Source organism: Rattus norvegicus, chromosome X (assembly GCF_036323735.1).
Source record: "Rattus norvegicus strain BN/NHsdMcwi chromosome X, GRCr8, whole genome shotgun sequence".
NCBI lineage: Eukaryota > Metazoa > Chordata > Mammalia > Rodentia > Muridae > Rattus > Rattus norvegicus.
Genome location: NC_086039.1, coordinates 77,903,546 through 77,926,146, shown reverse-complemented (window position 1 = coordinate 77,926,146; position 22,601 = coordinate 77,903,546). Strand labels below are relative to the sequence as shown.

Genomic DNA, 22,601 nt, shown 5'->3' with positions numbered 1-22,601 from the left:
GAAGGTTTTTTCCCCTGATGAATTTATTTACTTTCAAAAATATATATAGCTCACAGAGATCCTCCTACTTCTCCATTCAGAGTGCTAGGATTGAAGGTATGTGACACTGTGCCAGGCTTTAAATTCCTTCTTCAATTAAGTTTAGCCAGTGGTTGTGGTGGTGGTGCCTGCCTCTAATCCCAGTAGTTAAGGGGCAGAGGCAGGAAGATCTCTGAGTTTGAGGCCAGCCTGATTTATAGAGCATGTTCCAGGACAGCCAGGGGTACACAAGACTCCTGTCTTGAAAAGCCAAAAAGAGTTTAAGTTAGCTAAGTAATTTTTATACACCCATGGCATCACGGCACTTTGTTCTAATTCTCTCTCCTTCACTGTTCGTTCTCCTTTCACATTCTCCTACTCTTGCTGGTAGCCACCTTTTCAAAAGTCATTTTTCCCGTTTCATTTTATTTACTTATTTAGAGACAGGTTCTCACTATATAGCTCTGATGAGTGGCCTGAAAGTCCCTATGTAGACAGAGATCCCACCTGCCTCTGCTTCTCAGGTGTTGGGATTAAAGGCAAGTGCCACTAAGCCTAGGCCAGTAGGTCAGTCGATCAGTGGGTGGTCTGTCTCTCTCCCTCCACCTCCCTTCCTCCCTCCCTTCCTCCCTCCCTCCCCCCTTCCTTTCTTCCTTCCTTCCTTATTTCCTTTATTTAACGAAATGAAAATCTTATTGTGTAGCGTAGGCTAGCCCTCAATTTCCTGCCCTCTTTAGCATCCCTAGTGGGAGAATTACTGGAATGTGTCATAATTGACTGGCTCTTCTTTTTTTTTTGGATCAAAAAAAAGTTTATTCTGAATATTTAATTTAAAAAAATCCATACCTAGGGGTTGGGGATTTAGCTCAGTGGTAGAGCGCTTGCCTAGGAAGTGCAAGGCCCTGGGTTCGATCCCCAGCTCCGAAAAAAAGAACCAAAAAAAAAAAATCCATACCTATAAGGTGTGCTACAGAATTCCAGATGATAATTCGTATAGATGGCTGGCTCTTCTTAACTTTCTTTCTTCCTTTCTGTGCTCTTGATGTTTCGTGTATTATAGGGAACTGTTCCACCTCTAAGCTGCAGACTTGACACTCATTCAGTTTTTGAGAAATAATATTTTCTGGCCCAGGTTGGATTTAAACTCACTGTGGCCCTTCTTCTGCTTGAGTGTTGAGATTACAATGTTGTGATTACAGATGTGTATTTGAACTGGGTATATATTTTTTTCAGGATTACAGGGCGTTTGGTACTCTTAATAATTGCTTAGTAATTACAGAATTGTTGTTATACCTTTTAAAATCTGAAAATCTGCCCTGAATTTGGAGAAGAGTTTAGACACAATTGAATTTTCACATAGAACGTACTAGTCAAGTTTAAGAGTTTTAAAGAAGCTCTAGATTAGCCAGGGCTCTATGAGACTGTCTCAAAAAGAAAAAAAAGAAGTACAGATTCTAAATATTTCTATGGAATATATCTGAGAAACTGGGTTATAGCTTCTCTTTTGCAGCATAGAAACCCAAACAAAATCCAGGGAAGTCATAATTGGCCAAAGTTTGCTTCCTATCTTGTTTTATTTTACCATGCCATGTTTGCATGTTTGTGGTCAGCAACTACTACTACTACTTCTACTACTACTACTGCTACTACTACTACTACTACTACTATTTCAAATACACTTACGGAGCTGCTGCAAAATAGATAATTAGCTATATTGCTTTTTTTTTGAGACAGGGTTTCTCTGTGTAGCCCTGACAGTCCTGGAACTGTACATAGACCAGGCTGGCCTCTGCCTCCCAAGTGCTGAGATTAAAGATGTGTGCCATATGGCCAGCCATATTACTACTTTTTAGAATATGTTTATCTATCAATCAGTCATCTATCTTCTGTTTATTTTCTAATGTGGGAATGAAGCTAGGACCTCGTACATATTAGTTAAACTCTCTGCCAGTAAGCTATGTCAGAAGCTATCTTTTATATTTTGATTCTGAGACACTGTTTTGCTCCAGACTGGGCTGGCCTAATAGCTTGCTGCCTTCTCCTGCCTAGACTGTCTATGTAGGTGGTATCATAGCCCAGATTTGGTAAAAGGCCTGGCTATTTTTAAAGTCAAACATCTTAAGGTACAATTATGCATAATAAAATTCTCCCTTTTAAGCTGACTAGTATACTGAATTTTGATAAATGTGTACATTAGTGTTACTTCGAGAATAATAAAGGATATAATGTTTCCATCACTTTCTAAATATGTGTCTCACAAACCCTGAATTCCAATAATCATCTCTTCTGTGATTATATCTTTGCTTTATTTAGAATGTCATTTGAATTAAAGCACATTGCATTCAGCTTTTTGTGTGTATCTTTTTTTCTTTGATCCTTGTTTCTTTCATTCTTTCTCTGTTTCTGTTTTTCTTTTTCTTTTGAGACAAGGTCTTACAATGTAGGTCTGCATGCCCCGGTGGAACTTACTGTGTAGACCAAGTTTGTCTTGTTTTGTGTTTCCCTACTATGGGCTTGACCTTGAGTTCACAAAAATCAGCCTGCCTTTGACTTTCAAATGCTGGGGTAAAGGTGTACACCACCACCACCACCACCCCACTAAGCCTACGTACAGATCTGTTTTTTCAGGCAAGGTCTTGCTATATAGCTCTGACTCACCTAGAAATTTCTGTGGAAACCAGGTTGGCCTTGAATTTCACTGATCCTCCTGACTAACTCCCAACTACTGGGGTTTATCAGATTCCTTTTAAATGAATGTTTTATGAGACTTAAGTCATTTCATATGAGCAGCATTCCTTTTTATTACCCAGTAGTATTGTATTGTACTGATACATTAGATTCTGTTTGTTTAGGTCCATCTGCTGGTGGACATTTGGATTATTTCCAAATTTTGGCTATTAGGAATAAAGCCACTTTAAATGTTTTCATATGGAAATATTTGTGCACATGGTTTCATTTTGGGAGGTAAATACGAAATAGAATTGGTGACTTGAATGCTAAGTACAAACTTACAAGAAACTGTAGAACACTTTCAAAAGAGATAGTCCTGATGCAGTTGCTTTATATCTTCATTGGTTTTGTGTATGATTGGGTAATATCTTTTTATGTGCATATTTGCCAGTATTTTTTTGCCTTCTTTATAATCCTTTGCTCATTGTAAAAATGATTAGCCTTTCTCTTAATGAGTTCTTTATAATTTGGCTATGATTTTTTTCATATTTTGGACCAATTTGTGATCTTTGCATTTTTTAACAGTTGTTCAAAAAACTCTAAGTAGCTTTTGTTGAAGCCCTGCTCATCGGCTTTGTTTGAAAGTATATTTTTGGGGGTGTGGATCTCATATCTAAGAAATTGTACCCTGTCATAAGCTCCCAAGATTATTTCTATTTCCTTTTTTAAAGTTTTGGAATTTTATTTTAAATTTTGTTCATTTTTTCCATTTTGCATTAATATTAGAATGGATATGCAATTTAGTTTGGGTTCATACTTTTTTGCACATTGAAATGTAATTGTTTCAGGCCATCTTTTCTCTTAATTATGCACGTATGACTCTAGACTATGTTGTTTGACTACTCCAACTTAGTTCTCACTTTTTCAGAATTGCTTCAAGGTTTCTTGTCCTTAGCCCTCGTATAAACTTTACAGTTCAGTTCCCTTTACTACAAAGAAACCTTGAGGATTTCCTTCAAATATCATTGTATCCGTGGCCAAATTTTGGGAATGCTTTTGTTATTTACCTCTAGAAAATAGACACTACACTTAACAGTTATTTCTATATTAACCTTATGATATTCAGTTACTAAATTTGCTGACCTTTAAAAAGACACTTTGAGATTATTGTTTGTGTGGATGATAACATCAACACTGAATGATTGTTTCCTTTTTCATCTTTCCCTTGTATGCCTTTCTTGCATTACACAGTAGGTGGTTGAAGTAGTGAGAATGGATATCCTTGCTTTGATTCTTGTTTTAAGATTAAAACTAGACAAGTTTTATCACTAAGTAGCATCATAGATATTTCTATTTAGTCAATTTGCAGACGTTACCTTCTATTCCTACTTTTTAAAAAAACTGCAAATGTTTTTATAAAAATTCATAATTTTTTAAAAAAATCATAATGGATATAGCCTTTTAATTTTATATTCGGTAATTGACGTATACCTATTTTAAACAAGTACTTTATCACTGAGCTATATTCCCAACCATTAGGAGTCATTGTTTTTTTATTTGCGTCTCCTGTAATCTAGAGTAGGCATGTATACACTGTAGCAGATGCTGGCTTCTGCTCCTTACAAGATGATTCTCCTAGCTCCAACCTATGTACTGGGATTACAGCTAGTCCCACTATGACTTGCTTTATGTGATGCTACAGATTGAATCGGGAACTTGGTGCTTGCTAGTTCTTTCTTTCTTTTTTTAATTCTTTGAGAATTTATAGAGTTTACTTTTTTAAATGAAAGTTTTACAGAACTCTTTTTGCCAAGTACAATTATACAAATACAGTTCTGACCATTGAGACATTTCTTTACTTGCCGCCAAGGTCAGAATTGCATTGATTTGGCAAAACACTGCTGGAACACTTTATTTAAAACAGAAGAATATCGTAAAAAGAGTATACTGTGTGAAATTGTCAGAGAATAATAAAGAAAAATTTGTATGATATGATGTTTAGAATTCAAACTATGGAAAATAGTTTACAGAAAAAAAATTTTAAAAAAACTTAGAAATGGAATAGGACAACTTCGAATCCTTGATCCTCTTACTGCTGCCTCTCAAGTGCTGAGATCATGGGCATACCAGGCTGTTGGAGTGCTTAAGGGTACTTGTTCTTCTGAAAGGCTCAATTCCTAGTACCCACATGACAGCTTCAATTCCAGGGGATCTGACATCATCATCTTCAGGCCTCTGTGGATACATGTGGTGCACAGCAGAAAAGGACCCATACACATATAAATTGAAATACATAAAAATTCTGACTTGGCTTGTGCTCTAAAACACGCTACACTGTTGATTGTAATGTCCCCTCCTTGGAGCAACTGATCAGTAATGATGCTTAGTAATTTAATAAGATGGTAGTGAAGGAATTTGAAAGTTAATACCCTGATAACATTCTCCACACTACTTAATATAACACTTGAATTCTATGTGTGGTCACTTTAATCCAGGGTGAATTGCTAAATTTCTCTAGAGAAAGAGCAAAATAGGAATATAATGTATGACTATAATGTGACTGGACAGATGGCTCAGTGGTTAAGAGTACCTGCTGCTATGGCAAAAAACCTGGGTCTGGTTCCCAGCATGCAATGGTAGCTCACCACCATTATAACTCTAGTTGCAGAGGATGGGACACCCTTCTCTGGCCTCCAGAGGAATGGGGCATACATGCACTTGCTTCACAGACATACATAGGAAATACACCCATGCAAATAAAAAGAAATATTAAAAAAGAGATGACTATAGATTTGTATTTTTGTTTACATTTCAGTAGTGCTATTTCATTAGCTGGATGGTTGTCTAATCTAATTGGATTCTCATTGGGCCAAGACTAAATCAGGAAGAAATTTGAACCAATCTCAAACACTCTTTATACTAAATATGACTTAAATAAATACTGGGGCTTATTCAACATTTGTGGTATTGCTTGGAGTTTTAGCCTGTTATCACTAAGTGTTATTTCTTCCTCCCTTTAAAGATTAATGTATGTTATAGAAAGTGATAGTTAAGATTTAACAAACTTTTCATGGAAACAAAGGCCTTCTGAGCTAGTTTGTCATTAGAGAAGTAATATTAAAAGTTCAACTTTCAAGAGTTAGCAATTATTATCCATCCTGGCAAAAAAAGTTTACAAATTTTCATATTTTCCTCTCACAACAATTTTCATGCAGTTCTCCTTAGAAGGACAAGGGTGGGAGCTACCTCATTTTGTTACATACTGACACTATTCCTCAAGAAGGCATAAGCATGCTTTTGTATTTCTAGTCTGAGTCAAAGGCGTGATGCATTAAAGAATCTATTTTTAAATGTTTGTCACTACTTTTATCTTCAGTCCTATTAACTTCCAGTTAGATGCTATAATTTACATAGCATGCCTTTAATTTACATTGTATACACATTTGGAGGCTTGCATTCATTCTAAAGCCAAATTATTATTTACAAGTTGACATAGGCTTCCATTTAGCATTGATTGTCTCTTGACTTACTGGCCATTGTGTGTGTCATAGTTAATGCCAGAACTCACTTGGAGGTGGGAAATCTGCCTCTTTTAAATATATAAATACATATTAGAAGAAAGTACTAAGCTGTTTTTATCGTGAGGAGGTGACTGCATTCCTGTGAGAAATATTTAGCCTTCGTCCCTAATTTTCTGGAGTTCTTATCTCTTGTCCTTGGATCATTTTCTGCCAGACTTAATATTCTTTGTTGGGAGCCTCCCTCCATTTACTTTTCCTATTTGTATTGTGGCAAGCTGCTTGTCCAGTCCCAGCTTTTATGTATCTGGAAAAGAGGAAGAGATATTTGTCACACCTGCAAGTAATTACAACTGAAATATAAACTCAGTCCTTTGTAGGAGCTACGTTGAGTGCTTACTAAATATTAAATGGATGGAAGTGCTATAATTACTGCCACAGGGAAACTGAAACACCCATTTTAAATGCATTGTTTATACAGCTGAGTTTCTAGCCTTTTACATACACTTCTGCAGTCAGTATTGCAGTAATATTAGGATTCGTAATTTTAGTACTGTTTCTTTTTGTTTTGAAGTTATATTATCATACCATTTCCTGCTTCTCTTTTCCTCCATCAACCCTTCCTTACTTACATATACTCCTCCTTCCTCTCTTTCCAGTCATGGCCTCTTTTTTTTCATTAGTCGTTGTGTGTGTGTGTGTGTGTGTGTGTGTGTGTGTGTGTGTGTGTGTGTGTTCCTAAATACAACACATGTCTTAGTATTTTTGAAAAAGAAATTAGATTTTTATGTTCAACTTCATTATATACAATATAATGAAAATAATTTCTTTACTTCTATTTTGAACATTATTTTTACTTACACATGTACAAACTGTTTTAGTCCTCTTATATTTATACTATACATTTAGTTAAGTATCTGATAGAAATAGAACTTTGTAGTTTAACCAAGCTGTAAAATAAGAGTCAAGATTTTTAAATTGGAGAAAAGTGTATTCCAAAACTTCTGGGTTTAATAACTAAATCGGGTTGAAAGGTTTAGAGGAGGATTAAGAGGATAAAATGCAAATGCAAGCCAGTTGTGGTGAGGCAGGCCTTTAATGCCAGCACTGGGGAGGCATAGGCAGGAAGATCTGAGTTCAAGGCCAGTGTGGTCTATTTAGAGCAGTGGTTCTCCACCTTCCTAGTGCTGTGACTCTTTACTGTAATTTATTTGCTTTGCTACTGTTATGAATCATAGACTATCAGAAATATAGGATATTGAATATACAACCACCAAAGGGGTTGTGACCCCACAGGTTGAGAACCATTGATTTAGATTTCCCAAGAAAGCTTATACTTTTAATCCTGGCACTTAGAGGCAGGCTGACCTCTGAGTTTCAGGCTAGCCTGGTCTACAGGACAGTCAGGGCTTGTTACACAGAGAAACTTTGTCATGAAACAACAACGATGAAAAGCCAGAAAACAAACAAACAGACACCCACAAAAAAAATCAACACCAAAAAATGCCCACACAACCCAGGAGAGTTCCAAGACAGCCAGGGCTTCATAGAGACCCTGTCTTAAAAATCAAATCAATATTTTTAGTCCCATTTACATTATATTAAAGAACTTGCAGCGAGTCTGACTAAAAGGCTGAGCAGAACTGGAAATGATGATTAGGGTTGTTTGGTTAGTTTGTTTGTTTGTTAGTTTCTTATTTTTTTTTCAGTAACTTGGTATTATCCAAACAATAATAAATGTATGGCCATTAGCTAGTAAGCCTATTGTACCAACTAGTGTTATCTAATTTATGTTGCAGAGGAGAACTGTGGGATGGAATTGCCATCTGCTTTGAAAACTATAAGCTTTTAGTTTGATGAATTAAGATTTTACAGACATAATTTGAGCCACAGTAACATGAAATTCATGAAAGAATATTCTTAGTTTTATGTATTTGTTATACTTTCTGGATTTCATTCAAGTTTATTTTTATTCTTATCTTAGTACCTTTCACATTTAGTGGATTTTAATTTGTCTTATTAAAGCTTTTCTCAAAGACATTTACTCAAGCTTCATAGTCTCCTTTGCAGCTGTAAAGTTGGTGCGAAGTTTATATGGTTTTTTTTGTTTTGTTTTGTTTTGTTTTCTTTTGTTGTCATTGGTGGCAGCGGCAGCAGTGTTTGCTTGTTTGCTTGTTTGTTGTTTTTGCTTTATTTCCAATGCTCCAGATGGGACTTGGAGTCTTACTTACATTACAGACTTTCTCTACTACTGAACTACAGCACTAGCTTACTGTTTTTAGGGTGGGTTTTTGATGTTGCTAGTTTTCTGGGTCTTTTAAACTTTTAAAGAGACACTCACTTTGTAGTTCGGTGTAGCTTGGAGAATTGGTGATTTGTGTGTGCATGTGTGCGTGCATACACACCCATGCATACCGACCATGGGACACATGTGGAGAAAGACAGAATAACTTCTACCATATGGTTCACTGGCATTGGACTCAGTATCTGAGTGAGACTTGGTAGCAAGTCCCTTATTTGCTTCGATGTCAGCCTTTCCAGGGTTTTTGATGGGCAGTTTCTTAGTCAGTTATGGTCTTTTGTATTTATGGAAGCTGTTGTGTTTAATGCATTTTAATATTCAAAAGGTTGTAAATAGGTACTCTTTGCTGGTTAAAAGAAAAATAAACACTAGCCAAGTGACATTTTTGTAAAAGAGAAAAGAATGGTTTTTAATCTATCAATGTCATTTAAGAAAATTCAAAGCATTCTATTTTTATACAATTTAAAGGCATTTGAAATTAAGAATTAGAAAACTACAGAAGGATTTCAAGAACCTATTATCATACTGTCAAGGGCAGATGAAACGGCTGAAGAGTTATTTTACACATGGGGAAAACATCAGATATTATTGCCACATTGTACACTTGTGTTTTAAGGGGTTTTTGTTTTGTTTTTTGATGCTAGTTTGCTAATAAACTGTACCAGCAGAGACAATATTTTCCTCAAATAATACATGTCAAAATTCAGTGAGTTATCTTTTTTATAGTTTTGGTTTAGGCTTAGAAGTTTTATTTGGATTCGGAGCTTTGTCAATCTAAACAACTGAACATTATAGGGTAATTCAATTAAATTTATTACTTAAAGTGTACTAAGAAAAGGCCACCACATGTTACCGTGTAATCTAACCAAATAAGATTTATTGTTTTCACAGAGTGAGGGAGGAAACTTGTGGAAGCATGGAGGGTCTCTGAGAGATAGGCCAGGTTAGTAGCATTTGGCTTAAACTAAAGAATTGGTAGGGTTTAAAGGAAGTCAGAACAGTTCTAAATTGGCGGCTGTTTTCTGAGGCAAATTAGGAAAATGGAGAATTATCTGGAGACTGGGTGTTATTAAGCAAAAGCAGTTTGGAAGTTAGATATTTCTCTCTGGTAGGAAATGAAAATAACAAACGGGTCTGGGTGCATGATTGGTAAGAAATCAATAATGGTCAAGGAGTGGGGAGTAGTTAATGGTATTTTAGAACTACTCTATAACCTTGGGGAAAGCAATGTTCCTGGTAATTTTGCAGCTGGCTTTATCTGTGTCTTCCCAAGTTTGATTGATTTTAGGGATTTTGTTTTATTTTTCAGTTCTCACTGATTGACTCCTTCAGTCCTGAATGGCTTTTGACTATTTAAAAGTGGAGTATTGTACATCTTTTAAATAAACCCAGGTCACAGTTTGTCATTAATGTTATTTTGAAGACAATTTGTTGGCTGTTCTTCATCTGCTGAGTTGAAAAATCTTTTGAGGGGTAGGCTAGAAACATTTTATAGTTGACACTTTAAGGTTCCACACCTGTGGGAAAAAGTCTTAATATTAACTGAAAAAAATGAATACACTATTTAGTGGTCCAGCAGCTCTGCTGTGGTCTTTGTGGAATAGTCTTTGGTACTCTGCGGGTCTTGGCCAGCTTCCTACTAGAAACCAATTTAGCAGAAGCCAGAATCTCTGTTAATTGTGTTTTCTGGCAGATGGAGATAAGATGTAGACTTTTTATGGTTAAATTTTTTATGTCTTTTTAGGCCCACAGTACTTGTATATTCAGTAATGTTATTAAAGAGGCAGCTTTTTAAAAGTGGAAAATGAAATCATGAAATCTTTTTTGAAATTAGGTTATTTCATTTATTTACATTTCAAATGTTATCCCCCTTCCCAGTTTCCCATCTACAAGCCCCCTATACTGTCTTCCATCCCTTTGCCTCTCTGAGGGTGCTACCCCACCTGTCTACCCACTCTTGCCTCAGTGGCCTAGTGTTCCCCTATCCTGAGTCATCAAGCCTCCAATGAGTTAGGGTCTCTCTGTGTAGCCTTGGCTGTTCTGGAACTCACTTTGTAGACCAGGCTGGTCTGGAATCCGCAGAACTCCCGCTGCTTCTGCTTCCCAAATGCTATTAAGGGCATATGTCACCACCATCAGCTCCTTCCCATGTTTTGTATCCCCTATATCCCATTGAAGTGAGATTTTATGAAAAGACAAGTGATTTTAGACTGCCTTCAGTGTTAGGTATGATATTGATGAGCTGAAATTGCAGAAGCTAAAGGAATAGCTAGGGGTAATGGATATCAGTATAGTAAACTGGGAGAAGTTTAGTTGAAAACTGAATAGATTGCCTATGAATAATGTCCAAGGGCTTCCTCTATACTTGTTTGTGTATACATATGTATACATATGTGTAAGCAAACTGAAGCTCTATACTGTTTACCACTTACGTGTCTATCTCTATAATTGATAAAGAATTTTCATCTCTACAAGGGCTCTTTATGTTGCCTTTCTATAACAGGACCATTTCTACCTAGCTCTAACACTGAGCCTGGTCAATTGCTAATCTTCTACAGTGGTGGTCACTTAGTATCATGGAGGATTGATTCCAGGATCCTCCTCCTTAAATTAATGGATGATCAAAGACCTCGTATGACACAGAGGCGCTATGGTTATAAGGTAGTGCTGGAGATTTTTACTAGTGTGTGATAGGCCTTGGACTGCAAAAAGTAAAATAACCAACAAATAGTATTGGGATATAGCTTACATGCCTGTTTCATATATTTAAAATTGTCTTTAGATTATTAATAATACTTAAAGCCATTTAAATTCTATATAGTTATTTTAATTGGTTAGGGAATGGTGACAGGAAAACCACCTGTGTGTAGTTGGTACAGATGCAGTTTTATTTTTACTGCTGTCATTAAACTCAGGGCCTTCTCACATGCTAGATATGTACCTTCCCCCATGTTCATACATTTGTTTAGTGTGTATGCATACTCACATGCTGTGATGTACGTGTGGTGGTTAGAGAATGATTTGTGGGAGTCGGTTCTCCATCTACTATGTGTGGATTCTGGGGATTGAGGAAGAATCTCTGATTTTGTTGCTTTGAGGACTCTAGGCTAGTTGGCCTGCCACCTTCCTAGGCTTTTCCTGTCTGTAGCTTCTCTCTTGCCTCAGGAGTGCTAGAATTACAGCTTTGAGGTATGACTTTCCTTGAGTTCTGAGGACTAACCAAAGGAGTTCTGGGATTACAGATGTGCACTACCATATCACTTTTTATATGGGTTGAGACATTGAGCGCAGCTTACACTGCACAGTAAGCACTGCGCTTACTGAGTCATCTCCTGAGCCTCATACCTAATTCTAACAGGATGGGGTGATTCTTTGACTTGCACTCAGTGATACTTTGTGATATTGTAAGTTTTGAAATACATTATATATTTTCACTACATGTTTGTCAGCATTTCAGAAATGTCTGTTGAGTTCTGCTGCCTATTTTTCCTGCTTGTCAACATTTCAGAAAGGTCTGTTGACTACTGTTGCCTTTTTTTATTGTGTTCATTTGTGTTCTGTTGAGTTTTGGGATGTTCTTATATGCTGTCTATATCAACCCTGTGTCATATGAATAGCTTCTCAATATTTTCTTCCAATCTGTAGGTTGTTTTTCTATGTCTTTTTGTTGTCGTCATCGTTGTTGTTGTTGTTGTTGTTGTTGTTGTTGTGCAGAAACTTTTTAAATTTGAGATAATAATTTGGTTTGTTGTTATTTTTGAATCCTATGGAACTAGGGTTAAAAAAAAGCTGTGCCCGCTGCAATTCTGTTATATTCTGAGTGCCTATATTTATGCCAATCCTGTGTTGTTTGGATTATTGTAGCTTTCAAATATATTTTGAAACCACACTTTGTTCCTTTGGTTGAAGACATGTTTGATCATTTGCAGTTGTGACTTCGTACAATTTTGTGATTTTCTTCTAGTCCTAAGAAGATTGTTTTTATGTTATTAAGGATTCTATTTAAACAGATTGCTTTATATATTATGGATATTTAACCATATACTTGAGGCATTCTACATTAGAAACTTTTGTTTACTTACTAAAAGAGACTACATGTTAGTCTAGATATATCGTTTATTATAGCAATATAATTTCTTTCACATGAATTTCTAGAAGATTGTTGGATTATGTAGTACTTCATTTTTTACATTTTGAGGAACCTCTATATTATACAGGAAAATGATAATATAATTTACATTTTTACTCATAACATATTTTTAAGTGCATGCTTTCATGCATGCATATTTAGTGCATGCTTGTGTGCATGTGTGTTAATGCTCATACATATCAGTCAAAGGGCAATTTTGAGGCATTAGTGCTTTCCTTTTAATGGATTCTTGGGATTGAACTCAAATCTTCAAGCTTTGCAGCAAGCACCTTTATCTTACAGACCTCAATATTTGTTTCTCTTTTTTTCTCCATCTTTATTAACTTGAGTATTTCTTATTTACATTTCGATTGTTATTCCCCTTCCAGGTTTCCAGGCCAACATCCCCCTAGCCCCTCCCCCTCCCCTTCCCCATCCCCCTCCCTTAACCGCCCTCCCCCCAACAATCACGTTCACTGAGGGTTCAGTCTTGGCAGGACCCAGGGCTTCCCCTTCCACTGGTGCTCTTACTAGGATATTCATTGCTACCTATGAGGTTAGAGCCCAGGGTCAGTCCATGTATAGTCTTTAGGTAGTGGCTTAGTCCCTGGAAGCTCTGGTTGCTTGACATTGTTGTACTTTTGGGGTCTCGAGCCCCTTCAAGCTCTTCCAGTCCTTTCTCTGATTCCTTCAACGGGGGTCCCGTTCTCAGTTCAGTGGTTTGCTGCTGGCATTCGCCTATGTATTTGCTGTATCAAATGTCTCAAGCCCCTTCAAGCTCTTCCAGTCCTTTCTCTGATTCCTTCAATGTGAACATTTGTTTCTTGTTGATATTTTTTACATCTCATTTGAGAAATGTCTTTTCAGGTTCATTACCCATTTAAAGAGTTTTATTGTTAAGTTCTTTGAATTGCTTATAACCCTTAAGTGATTTGGATACTAGCTTCATCAGATCTGGGATTTGCACATACTTTCTCTTAATCTGTGGGTGAACTCTTCATTCTGTTGTTGGCTGTGGGGTTGTTTTTGTTGTTCTTGCTGTTGTTTGGATGAGATCTCATTTGTTCTTAACTTTTGGCTATATATGTTTCTGGAGTGGTATACAGACAACTAGTGGCTTTACAGTTTAGGGGCTTATATATAACTCTTTGACTCATGATAAGTTGATTTTTGTATTTAATATATATATCATTCTTTTGCATACCCAGTTTTTTCAACAGCACTTTCTCCATTGTTTGATCCTTGAACATTTATGGAGTGTCAGTTTATTTTCTATTTTTATTACTGGAAATGCTATTCTTTTATGTTGGTCATTGTATTGTTTCTGTGCTAGAACGATGCCATTCACGGTAGCTTTATAAGGAATCTAGGGCTTTATGCTTTGTTCTTTCTGTTTTAAGTCCTTTGAGTATTTGGGAATTTTATATTTCCACTTAGATTAAGGATTATTTTCTACTTCTCTGAAAAATGTCATTGGAATTTTTACAGTGATTTATTTGACTCGAATTTTTTTTAAAGATTTTATTTATTCATTTTATATATGATGAGTACACTGTCACTGTCTTCACACACACCAGAAGAGGGCATCAGATCTTGTTACAGATGTTTGTGGGCCACCATGTGGTTGCTGGGAATTGAACTCATGACCTCTGGAAGAGCAGTCAGTGCTCTTAACCGCTGAGCCATCTCTCCAGCCCTTGACTCGAATTTTATGATCATTTTTATTATCAAGTAGGTGACTACATAAAAAAGATTCAACTGCGTACTGCTTACAGATTCACTGTACATCTAATGAGACTTACAGTCAAAAAAATGTATTCCATGAAAAGAGAAACCTAAACAGAATAGGGGTAGCTACATGTTAGACAAAATAGACTTTAAATGAAAAATTCTAGGAAGAGAAAAAAGGGATCCACACTAAAAATAGTATATAAAATTTTCAGCACATTTGTGTATGGTGTATTCAAAACAACTTAATTTTGTCATTAGACCTAAGTCTCCTTCTTCCCCAGGGGATCTCATAATTCATATGTAAATAATCCAAGCACTTGTGTATAGAATTAGTCCATCTGTAAGTGGAATAATCATACCATACTCACCTTATACTGCTAATGTAGTTTGGAGAGAAGATCATGGCAATACCTATAAACACCTATTACACAACCTATTAGACTTCAGGGAAATGAAAAAGATAACAATAAAACAACTCAGTTTTTTTTAGAATTGAGGAAATAATAAAGAACAGAAATAAATAAAAAATCACTACACAAACAGCATAAAAGATCAACTTAATAGTGGTTGGTTGCTCGTGCCTATAAGTTTTCTCTTCTTTGATGGTTTCGTCCATGTTTATTTTATGAAATAATGTATGTTTGTCAGTTCTAACTTCCCAACAAATGCTGTTTTCATGTTTTGTATAGTGTTTGTAGTTTTGCTTTGTTTTGTTTGTGACATGCTGAGTTTAATTAGTGTTGCCATGAGCATAGGGGAGGGATTATTTACAGGAACATGAAAAATGTACCATGCCTAGACCATTGAAGAAAATAACCCCCTTTCCCTTTGTAACCTTTAACTGCTAATAGCTCCTCAAGGAGGGATGGGATCTCATGAGTCCCTTTCCATCCATGATAGACTGTTAACAGGTAGAGCTTTTGGCGGTTTAAAAAGTTAATCCTTAAAAAGGCATTGCCAAAGCCTTAGTCAACATAATTTAAAAAGAGGAATCATTCAAAACAGAGATGAGAGAAATTACAACTCATGACATGGAAATGCAAAATTCATAAGATACAACTATACATCAACAAATGTGATAGTCTACACTACATTGAATAACTATATAAAAGCTTAGATAGCCCAGAAGCAACAAAGATTTCTCAAAAAGTATAACCTACTAAAAAAATCAGAATGGAGGAGAAAAATCTGAACAGAATCGTAAAAAGAAATTTCATTAATAACTAAAAGTCTCCTAATAGCTTCATTGCTGAATTCCAGCAAACTGTTAAGGAGGAACTAATTCAATTACTTTTCATACTTGCGAAAAATTGAAGGAGAGAATGCTTCCCGCTACCTTAAGAGTACACCAGTACCTTGATAATAAAATGAGACACTGTCAGCATCCTTCCTGGACATATATAGCAAAAATCAAACAAATGTTAGCAGTACTCACTCCACAGCACACTGAAATGTTATAAAACATAACGAAGTGTAGTTTGTTTCCATGATGTTTATCAACTCAGGCAAATGAATGATCATGATACAGCAATTGATAAAATGAAGGGGAAATATAGTACATACTCTTCTCTAACGATACAGGAAAACATTCAATATTTTCCCTTTATTGGTGATAAAAGCATTAATGAATATAAAATATACATATATACCAGTGCAGCAGAAGCTATATATTTCAAACCTATAACTAATATATTCATCAGTGAAAACTGTGGTTTTTCATTTAGGATTAGGAACAAAACAAGGATGCCTTCTTTATCTACTTCCGTCTGCCAAAATGTCAGATATTCTTGTTAAATTAATTGAAAAAGTGGAAAAGTAAAAAATAATACATCTATTATGAAGAAAAGATGACATAGTTGTTAACTCCACCTCCCCCCAAAAAAAAACTGCATCAAAAAACATTTGAAACTGTTAATACAATTTCGGTCACGTTTTCAGGTTACAAAAGCAATGCATGACAACCTCTGGTGTTTCTATACCCTAATGATGGACTAGTTGAAAGAAAAATTATGAAAACAATCCTATTTACAATACCAAACAATAGTATATATAGCAATAAACTAAGAAAATGAAAGTTCTCTTTAATTAAAGTCTGAAACATGATGTTATAAACTGATGGTACAAACCAAAGACTATATAAATAAATGGAAAGATATCTCGGTTCATTGATTGGCATTTTTTCCTATCTCCACCTGGTCCTCAAAGTTATTTTGTTTGTTTTGTTTGAATTTCTTCTGCTGCTAATTTTTTATTACTTGTTTTTTTGTCCTGCAAGCAGTGATTTTTCGATAGAGGTGTTTCTCTGACCCCCAAGCCATATTTAGCAGTGTGGGGAGCTATTTTTGCTTGTCATACTCAGTGCTGGTAATGCTATTAGTGTCTAGTGGGTAGAGACTACGGTTGCTGCTAACACCCTACAATGAACAGACTCACACCTGTAACATAGAAATATCCAGCCCAAAGTGTCAGTATTTCCTCAGTTGAAAACTATACACTTAAACAACATAACTTTTCCTCTGTGAAGCTGCAAAAAAATGAAAAGAAATAAAAGCAAACAAACCAAAACTCAAAACATGAAAACCACAAAATAGGGCTGATTCAAAAACTCAAAGCATTAGGAAATGTTTGCTTGGGAAAGCAGTGTGCCTACTCTGTCTGGTCTTAGAGTTGGAGAAATTTCTGTTCGGTGGGATAGGGAATGGCTACCAAAAGTAATCCTTACCTAGAATTTGTTCTTACTCAGTCTTATTATTTTAACCTTTATTCGTTTACTCATTGTTTAACAATATTTAAGTGCCCATCTCTAATATGCGCTAAGGATTTTCTTTCAAAGTTTTCTGACTATGACATTCATCATTAATGTTTCTGTAATTTTACCAGTTTAAAGTGGCCAATGTAACTTTTCCTGAAAGGTAGACTTCCTAATATGGTGAGGCAATAAGGGTTTCATATTTTTATTGTGGCATGCTTCTAATTATACTGATCTAGCTAGAACTGAACTCTTACCTTCATTTCGCTGTGCTTGAACATAGACGTGTTGCTGTTTGTTCCATACAGTGTTCGCAGGGCAGTAAAATGTCCTTTCACCTCGGGGTAAATTTCAATATACAGAGATTCTATGTTATGCCTAAAATAACCATGTGGGTTACTCAGTTTTTAGTGTGTAAGAGAAGATTGGAAGGACTTACACACACACACACACACACACACACACACACACACACAGAGAGAGAGAGAGAGAGAGAGAGAGAGAGAGAGAGAGAGAGAGATAAATAGGTGTTTGAGAATTCTTACATTAGAACCAAGATCTCTATTTTAGAAGTGAACAGAATCTACGTGGTATTTGTTGAATTGTTCAAGTTATGTTACATTCCTGGTGATTTTTTTTAAACCTAAACTTATTTACTTATTCATTTATGTGCAGGGGCCGGGATTTAAAATGATCACAGAGGATGTATATAAAGCCTCAAAAGTTTAGTCATACAAACTTGTGGAAAAAAATTCTATAGGTAGAATCCAAAAGATGAGAACTGATAAACCTCAACGGGATTTTCTTTTCTTTCTTCCTTTTTGCTGCTTATATAGCATCATAGAAAGAGGAAAAGAGAATGTGCTTCATAAACTATAGGAAGCTAAAGAGTGTATCAAATTCCCAAGACCTAACAGAATAGTATTGTTCGTACTCTTGAATTTAGAAAGTAATGAAATGTATAAGTAAATTTAGATGTCTCATTATGGAGAATTGGTATGTCAGCTATACCATTTTGTCTTATTTTAATAGTCATACATACACAAATTGCGTACAGTAAGCTTCACTTTCTGATTTTAAGATGTATTCTCCTATTTCATTTTATTTGCAGTGAATATCACCTCGGCCAGGCAATTAACCGGATGTAGTCGCTTCAGCCATGTTTTCCCCTCATCTGCTTACCAGCACATTAAGATGCATAAAAGAATTCTGGGACACTTATCTTCTGTCTACTGTGTAGCCTTTGATCGAAGCGGGAGGCGAATTTTTACAGTGAGTTAAAAATTTATGATATGTAACATTATACATTTACAACTGAAGCAAGACTCCATGCCATCCAGTATATTACATTTTATAAGTAACTTATACTATGTGGACTTAGTGATATAGAAAAGTTGGGTTGAAATTGAAAATAATGTCTCAATTTATATAAATGGAGGATGTTCTATGGTAGCCACTTTTGGGAAATTAAATTCAGAAAATTATGTCCTTAGACATCTATATAAACTCAAGATGGTTAGTTTAAGTGAAACAAATCCACTGTTTGATTCTGTTCAACAGTCATTAATTAGAAGACATTTTCTGTTCATATTTGCTTCACGTTGGGCTTTCGTGATTCCATCACCTTCAGCATGGAATGGTTGAACTAAACTGTACATTGCCGAAGATTACACTTACATATATTTCTTTGATTTTTAGGACTGGTTATTTTAAAAATTTCCCAATTTTAAGTTTGACTTACTAAGTCATGTTCTTTGCTTTTGTCTAAACTCTATAGTATATTAATATGTCTAAAAATACGAATGTGATTGCTTCATTGCTGTTAACACAGAGGTGAGAGAAATAGCAAATTTTCTATTTATATCCTACAACAAAGGAAGTGCATTAGAGTCAGAGAAATTATAACTCCTTAGATTGTGTTATTGGCTTTTGAGCTAATGATTTACGTTCCTAGCTATGATGACTTGACAATGGTGCATGTCATCTTTTAATAAATAGATAATTATTTTACCATATTAGAATAGAATTCGTTCTTCTATATTTGAAGCTCACTTGGAATTCTTAAAGGGAAGAGCAACATAAAGTTTTTCACTTGGGGTTATTAATGGCCTCAGGTCTCCAGAGAGATCAATGTGCACTGTAGATTAAATTTTGAAATATTTGTACAAAAAGTTATCAAGACAACTAAGTCAAGCTTGCTAGGCATAGAAAGGAGCAACGGAGAAAATGCTTAATGGCTAGTCACTTAAGAAGGAGCATAAAATATTTAAATTGTTTTTTGGATTATTAAATTTGAAGCCTTTTGCACAAATGACACTGTTTGGACAATACTGAGTCAGCTCTGTCATTTACACAATGTGTATATTTGCTAACGAGTCTACATTATATTGCATTTTTTTCCTTCTTGGTATAAATGGTGCTTTTCTGTTTCATTTTAAATCTGTCTTCTGTGTCCCTGAAGGGTTCAGATGACTGTTTGGTGAAAATCTGGGCTACAGATGATGGACGCCTCCTTGCCACCCTGCGAGGGCACTCTGCTGAAATCTCCGACATGGCTGTTAACTATGAAAATACTCTCATCGCTGCAGGCAGCTGTGATAAAGTTGTGAGAGTATGGTGTCTTCGAACCTGTGCACCAGTTGCTGTCCTTCAGGGACATTCAGCTTCTATTACTTCCATACAGGTGAGAACAAAGATAAGATCTCTGACATGTTAATAAAGCTGAGAATGTTATCATTTGTATTAAGGAGAGATGATATTTTACACGGATATATATACACACATATATATGTATCTTAATATATATTAATATAATTAATGTATACATTAATTATATGGACTAAAGCTCAAAGAATGGCAACAGAAAGAATGCTCTCATAGAGTTTTCTTTCTCTTCTGCAGACAAATGTTTTTAATTTCTTTCCGTCTTACATAAACCTGTGCCTATAAAAATAAATAAAAAACATGATAAGTAATGTTCTTCAAATCTAGAATGAGATATCGTATTTATCTTAAATGTGTATACGTGAAGAAGGGATTAAACTTGCAGATGTCTGCCTGCACCCTAGTTAATACCTGTTAATCAGGATATAAAGAGGTTCTAACATGAATATTGACATAGTCTGTTAATACTTAATTCAAAGTATATGGCAGATTTAATATGTGTGTATATGTAGTTTCAATATTATGAAAACGTTACAGTTTTAGTTTCAGTGATTTTTTTTTGTTTCAACTTGATGCTTGATGTAAAATAGATTGTCCATATAATACTTTGATCAGATCCTGGTAGGAAAAGGCATTGCTATCTTAAAAGCCTTTGCTCTTAACAAAACTAAGCTGAAGTTTTCTTTTACTGTTCTGTTTTCTTTCAAGAAAAAAAAAACAAAAAATCTTATTAAACTTTTGCATGTAGATAAAAGGCAATACTTTTTAGAAAAATCATTGCTTATATTTGTCATGTGCTAGTTTATAACATATCACTTATTTATAGGGATTTAGCAGAAACCGTGCTCATTCTGTATTGAATTAAAACTTGTAATTAAAATTTTGATTCATTAAGGTTATTGTGTAGATTGTTTTGAGGCCTCTTCTTATTCTGTAGTCTTGGATTTTGAAACTCTCACTCTTGTTCTTATTTTGCATTGTGGGCTTGCAGTTCACCTCTAGGTTGATTAACCTGATAAATACCCTCATCTTGGGCCCATCTTATAACTATATATTTGCTTATTCAACTGTGTACTTAGCATCATTGTGTGATGTCTACCAGATGTCTAAAACTCCGTATATTCAAAATTTAATTCATTTTGCTATTCAAATTTAATCCCAACCAAGCTTTCCCCATCTGTGTAAGTCACTTTTTGGTCACAAATAAAATGCCTGAATGACATTACTTAGGAAGTAAAGAGGGTTTATGGAGCTCACAATTACAGAGATGGAGTTGGAATCCATAATGCAAGCTCCACCACTACTCCTTGTCTACATGACTTCATGCTGTAAATAATATAGGCAGAAGTGTGTTAGCATAAAAGATATGAATCATGGCTGAGGCATGTGTGTGTAAAAGCTAAAGTCACCCTGCAGGAAGTCACATAAGCACATTGGAGGTGGATACAGTCCCTTGAAGGCATACTGTCAGTAATCCCTAGACTTCAACCAATGACACTCAGAAAGGTTTCATCTTCTTTAATAACCTGCATTGTAGATCAAACCTTTAATATGTGGGCTTTTGTGGAGACACAGAACATCCTAACTACAGTAGCATCTAAACATATGATGATTTCATGATCATAACTAATGTTTATATTTTTCTTATTTCACTAGTTTAGTCTGTCCCCATACCATATTTGTTCTACTCTGAATAATACACTGAGAATCTTGAACGTTCTAATGAATTATATCAGTACTATGCTGTTTAGAGCCACTGACATCTGAGGCTAGATTTTCCAACTAAAATGCTCGTTGATTTTCATGTTCTGAACGCTCCCTTGTCCTAGTCTAGATTCTATATAGTATACAGATGATTGTGAAATAGAAGATAAGTCATATCACTGGTATTCAGCCCTTACTAGCTTCTATTCTATAGGTTGGAGGCAGCATATCTTTATAGTGATCTGCACGACTACAGACATTTTCAGCCTCTCAGCTTTCCTTGACTGCATATGCTATTACTTGCTTTTCCTTTTTTACTGTTTTAGGTGCTGATAAATTCCTATCATTCTTCTTCTCCTTCTTTTTCCTTCTCCTCCTCCCCCCTTCTTCCCTTCCTCTTTTTCTTCCTATCTTAGCCTCCCATGTCCTATGCTAGGCTGAAATTTCTGATTCTTCTCCTATTTTTTTTCTCTGAAGTGGTCCCTAGATACTCAACATAATAGCCCATTCACTTTATACTTACTCTGTGCAAATCTTATTTTCTCAAGAAGACCAACTGACTTTATCATTTTATTTAGCCTAACAGTCTGTATCTTCTGTGTTTTTTAATTTATTGTTTTTTGAATTTTATACAGTATTACATCTATATTATTTCTGCTGAATGAGTTATAGTAAATAATATAGACTGCCAATGGATAACTATTACTATGGACAAAATGCCATGCCATTGTGGGTGGCCAAAACTTCACAAGGCCTCCACCCTAGATGAAGAGCTACACGCAATCACTAGCTATTGAGGCGGGGAGAATAAATTTCACTATAGCAGCACTAAGCATACTCAGCAGATTGTATTTATATACATATTTGTATGTAAATATAACAATAGTAATAAAAGACGAGGTTCCAAATTTGACTGGGTGGTACAGGAGGGGTTGGAGAGGAAGGAAGGGGAAGAAATAATATAATTGTGGAAGCAGAGGTAGGATTGCAATAAGTGCAAGACCAGCCTGTCAACATAGCAAGTTGTGAACCAGCTAGGGTTACATAGCAAAACCTGATCTCAAAAACAAAATCCACAGTTTTTCCTTATGAACATATATTTTCTGCATTTGTTAT

At 35.4% G+C, this 22,601-nt stretch overlaps 1 protein-coding gene across 2 annotated transcripts in view; it reads left to right on the top strand.

The window, feature by feature from the left end:
• The window catches only part of Brwd3 (bromodomain and WD repeat domain containing 3), a 93,475-nt gene that overhangs the window by 11,094 nt on the left and 59,780 nt on the right, over window positions 1–22,601 (top strand). For both annotated transcript variants that reach the window (XM_008773357.4, XM_039100563.2), the window contains exons 7-8: window positions 18,229–18,389; window positions 19,579–19,800. In XM_008773357.4, the coding sequence (XP_008771579.2) occupies window positions 18,229–18,389; window positions 19,579–19,800 (383 nt within the window). The remainder of the gene's footprint in view (window positions 1–18,228; window positions 18,390–19,578; window positions 19,801–22,601) is intronic.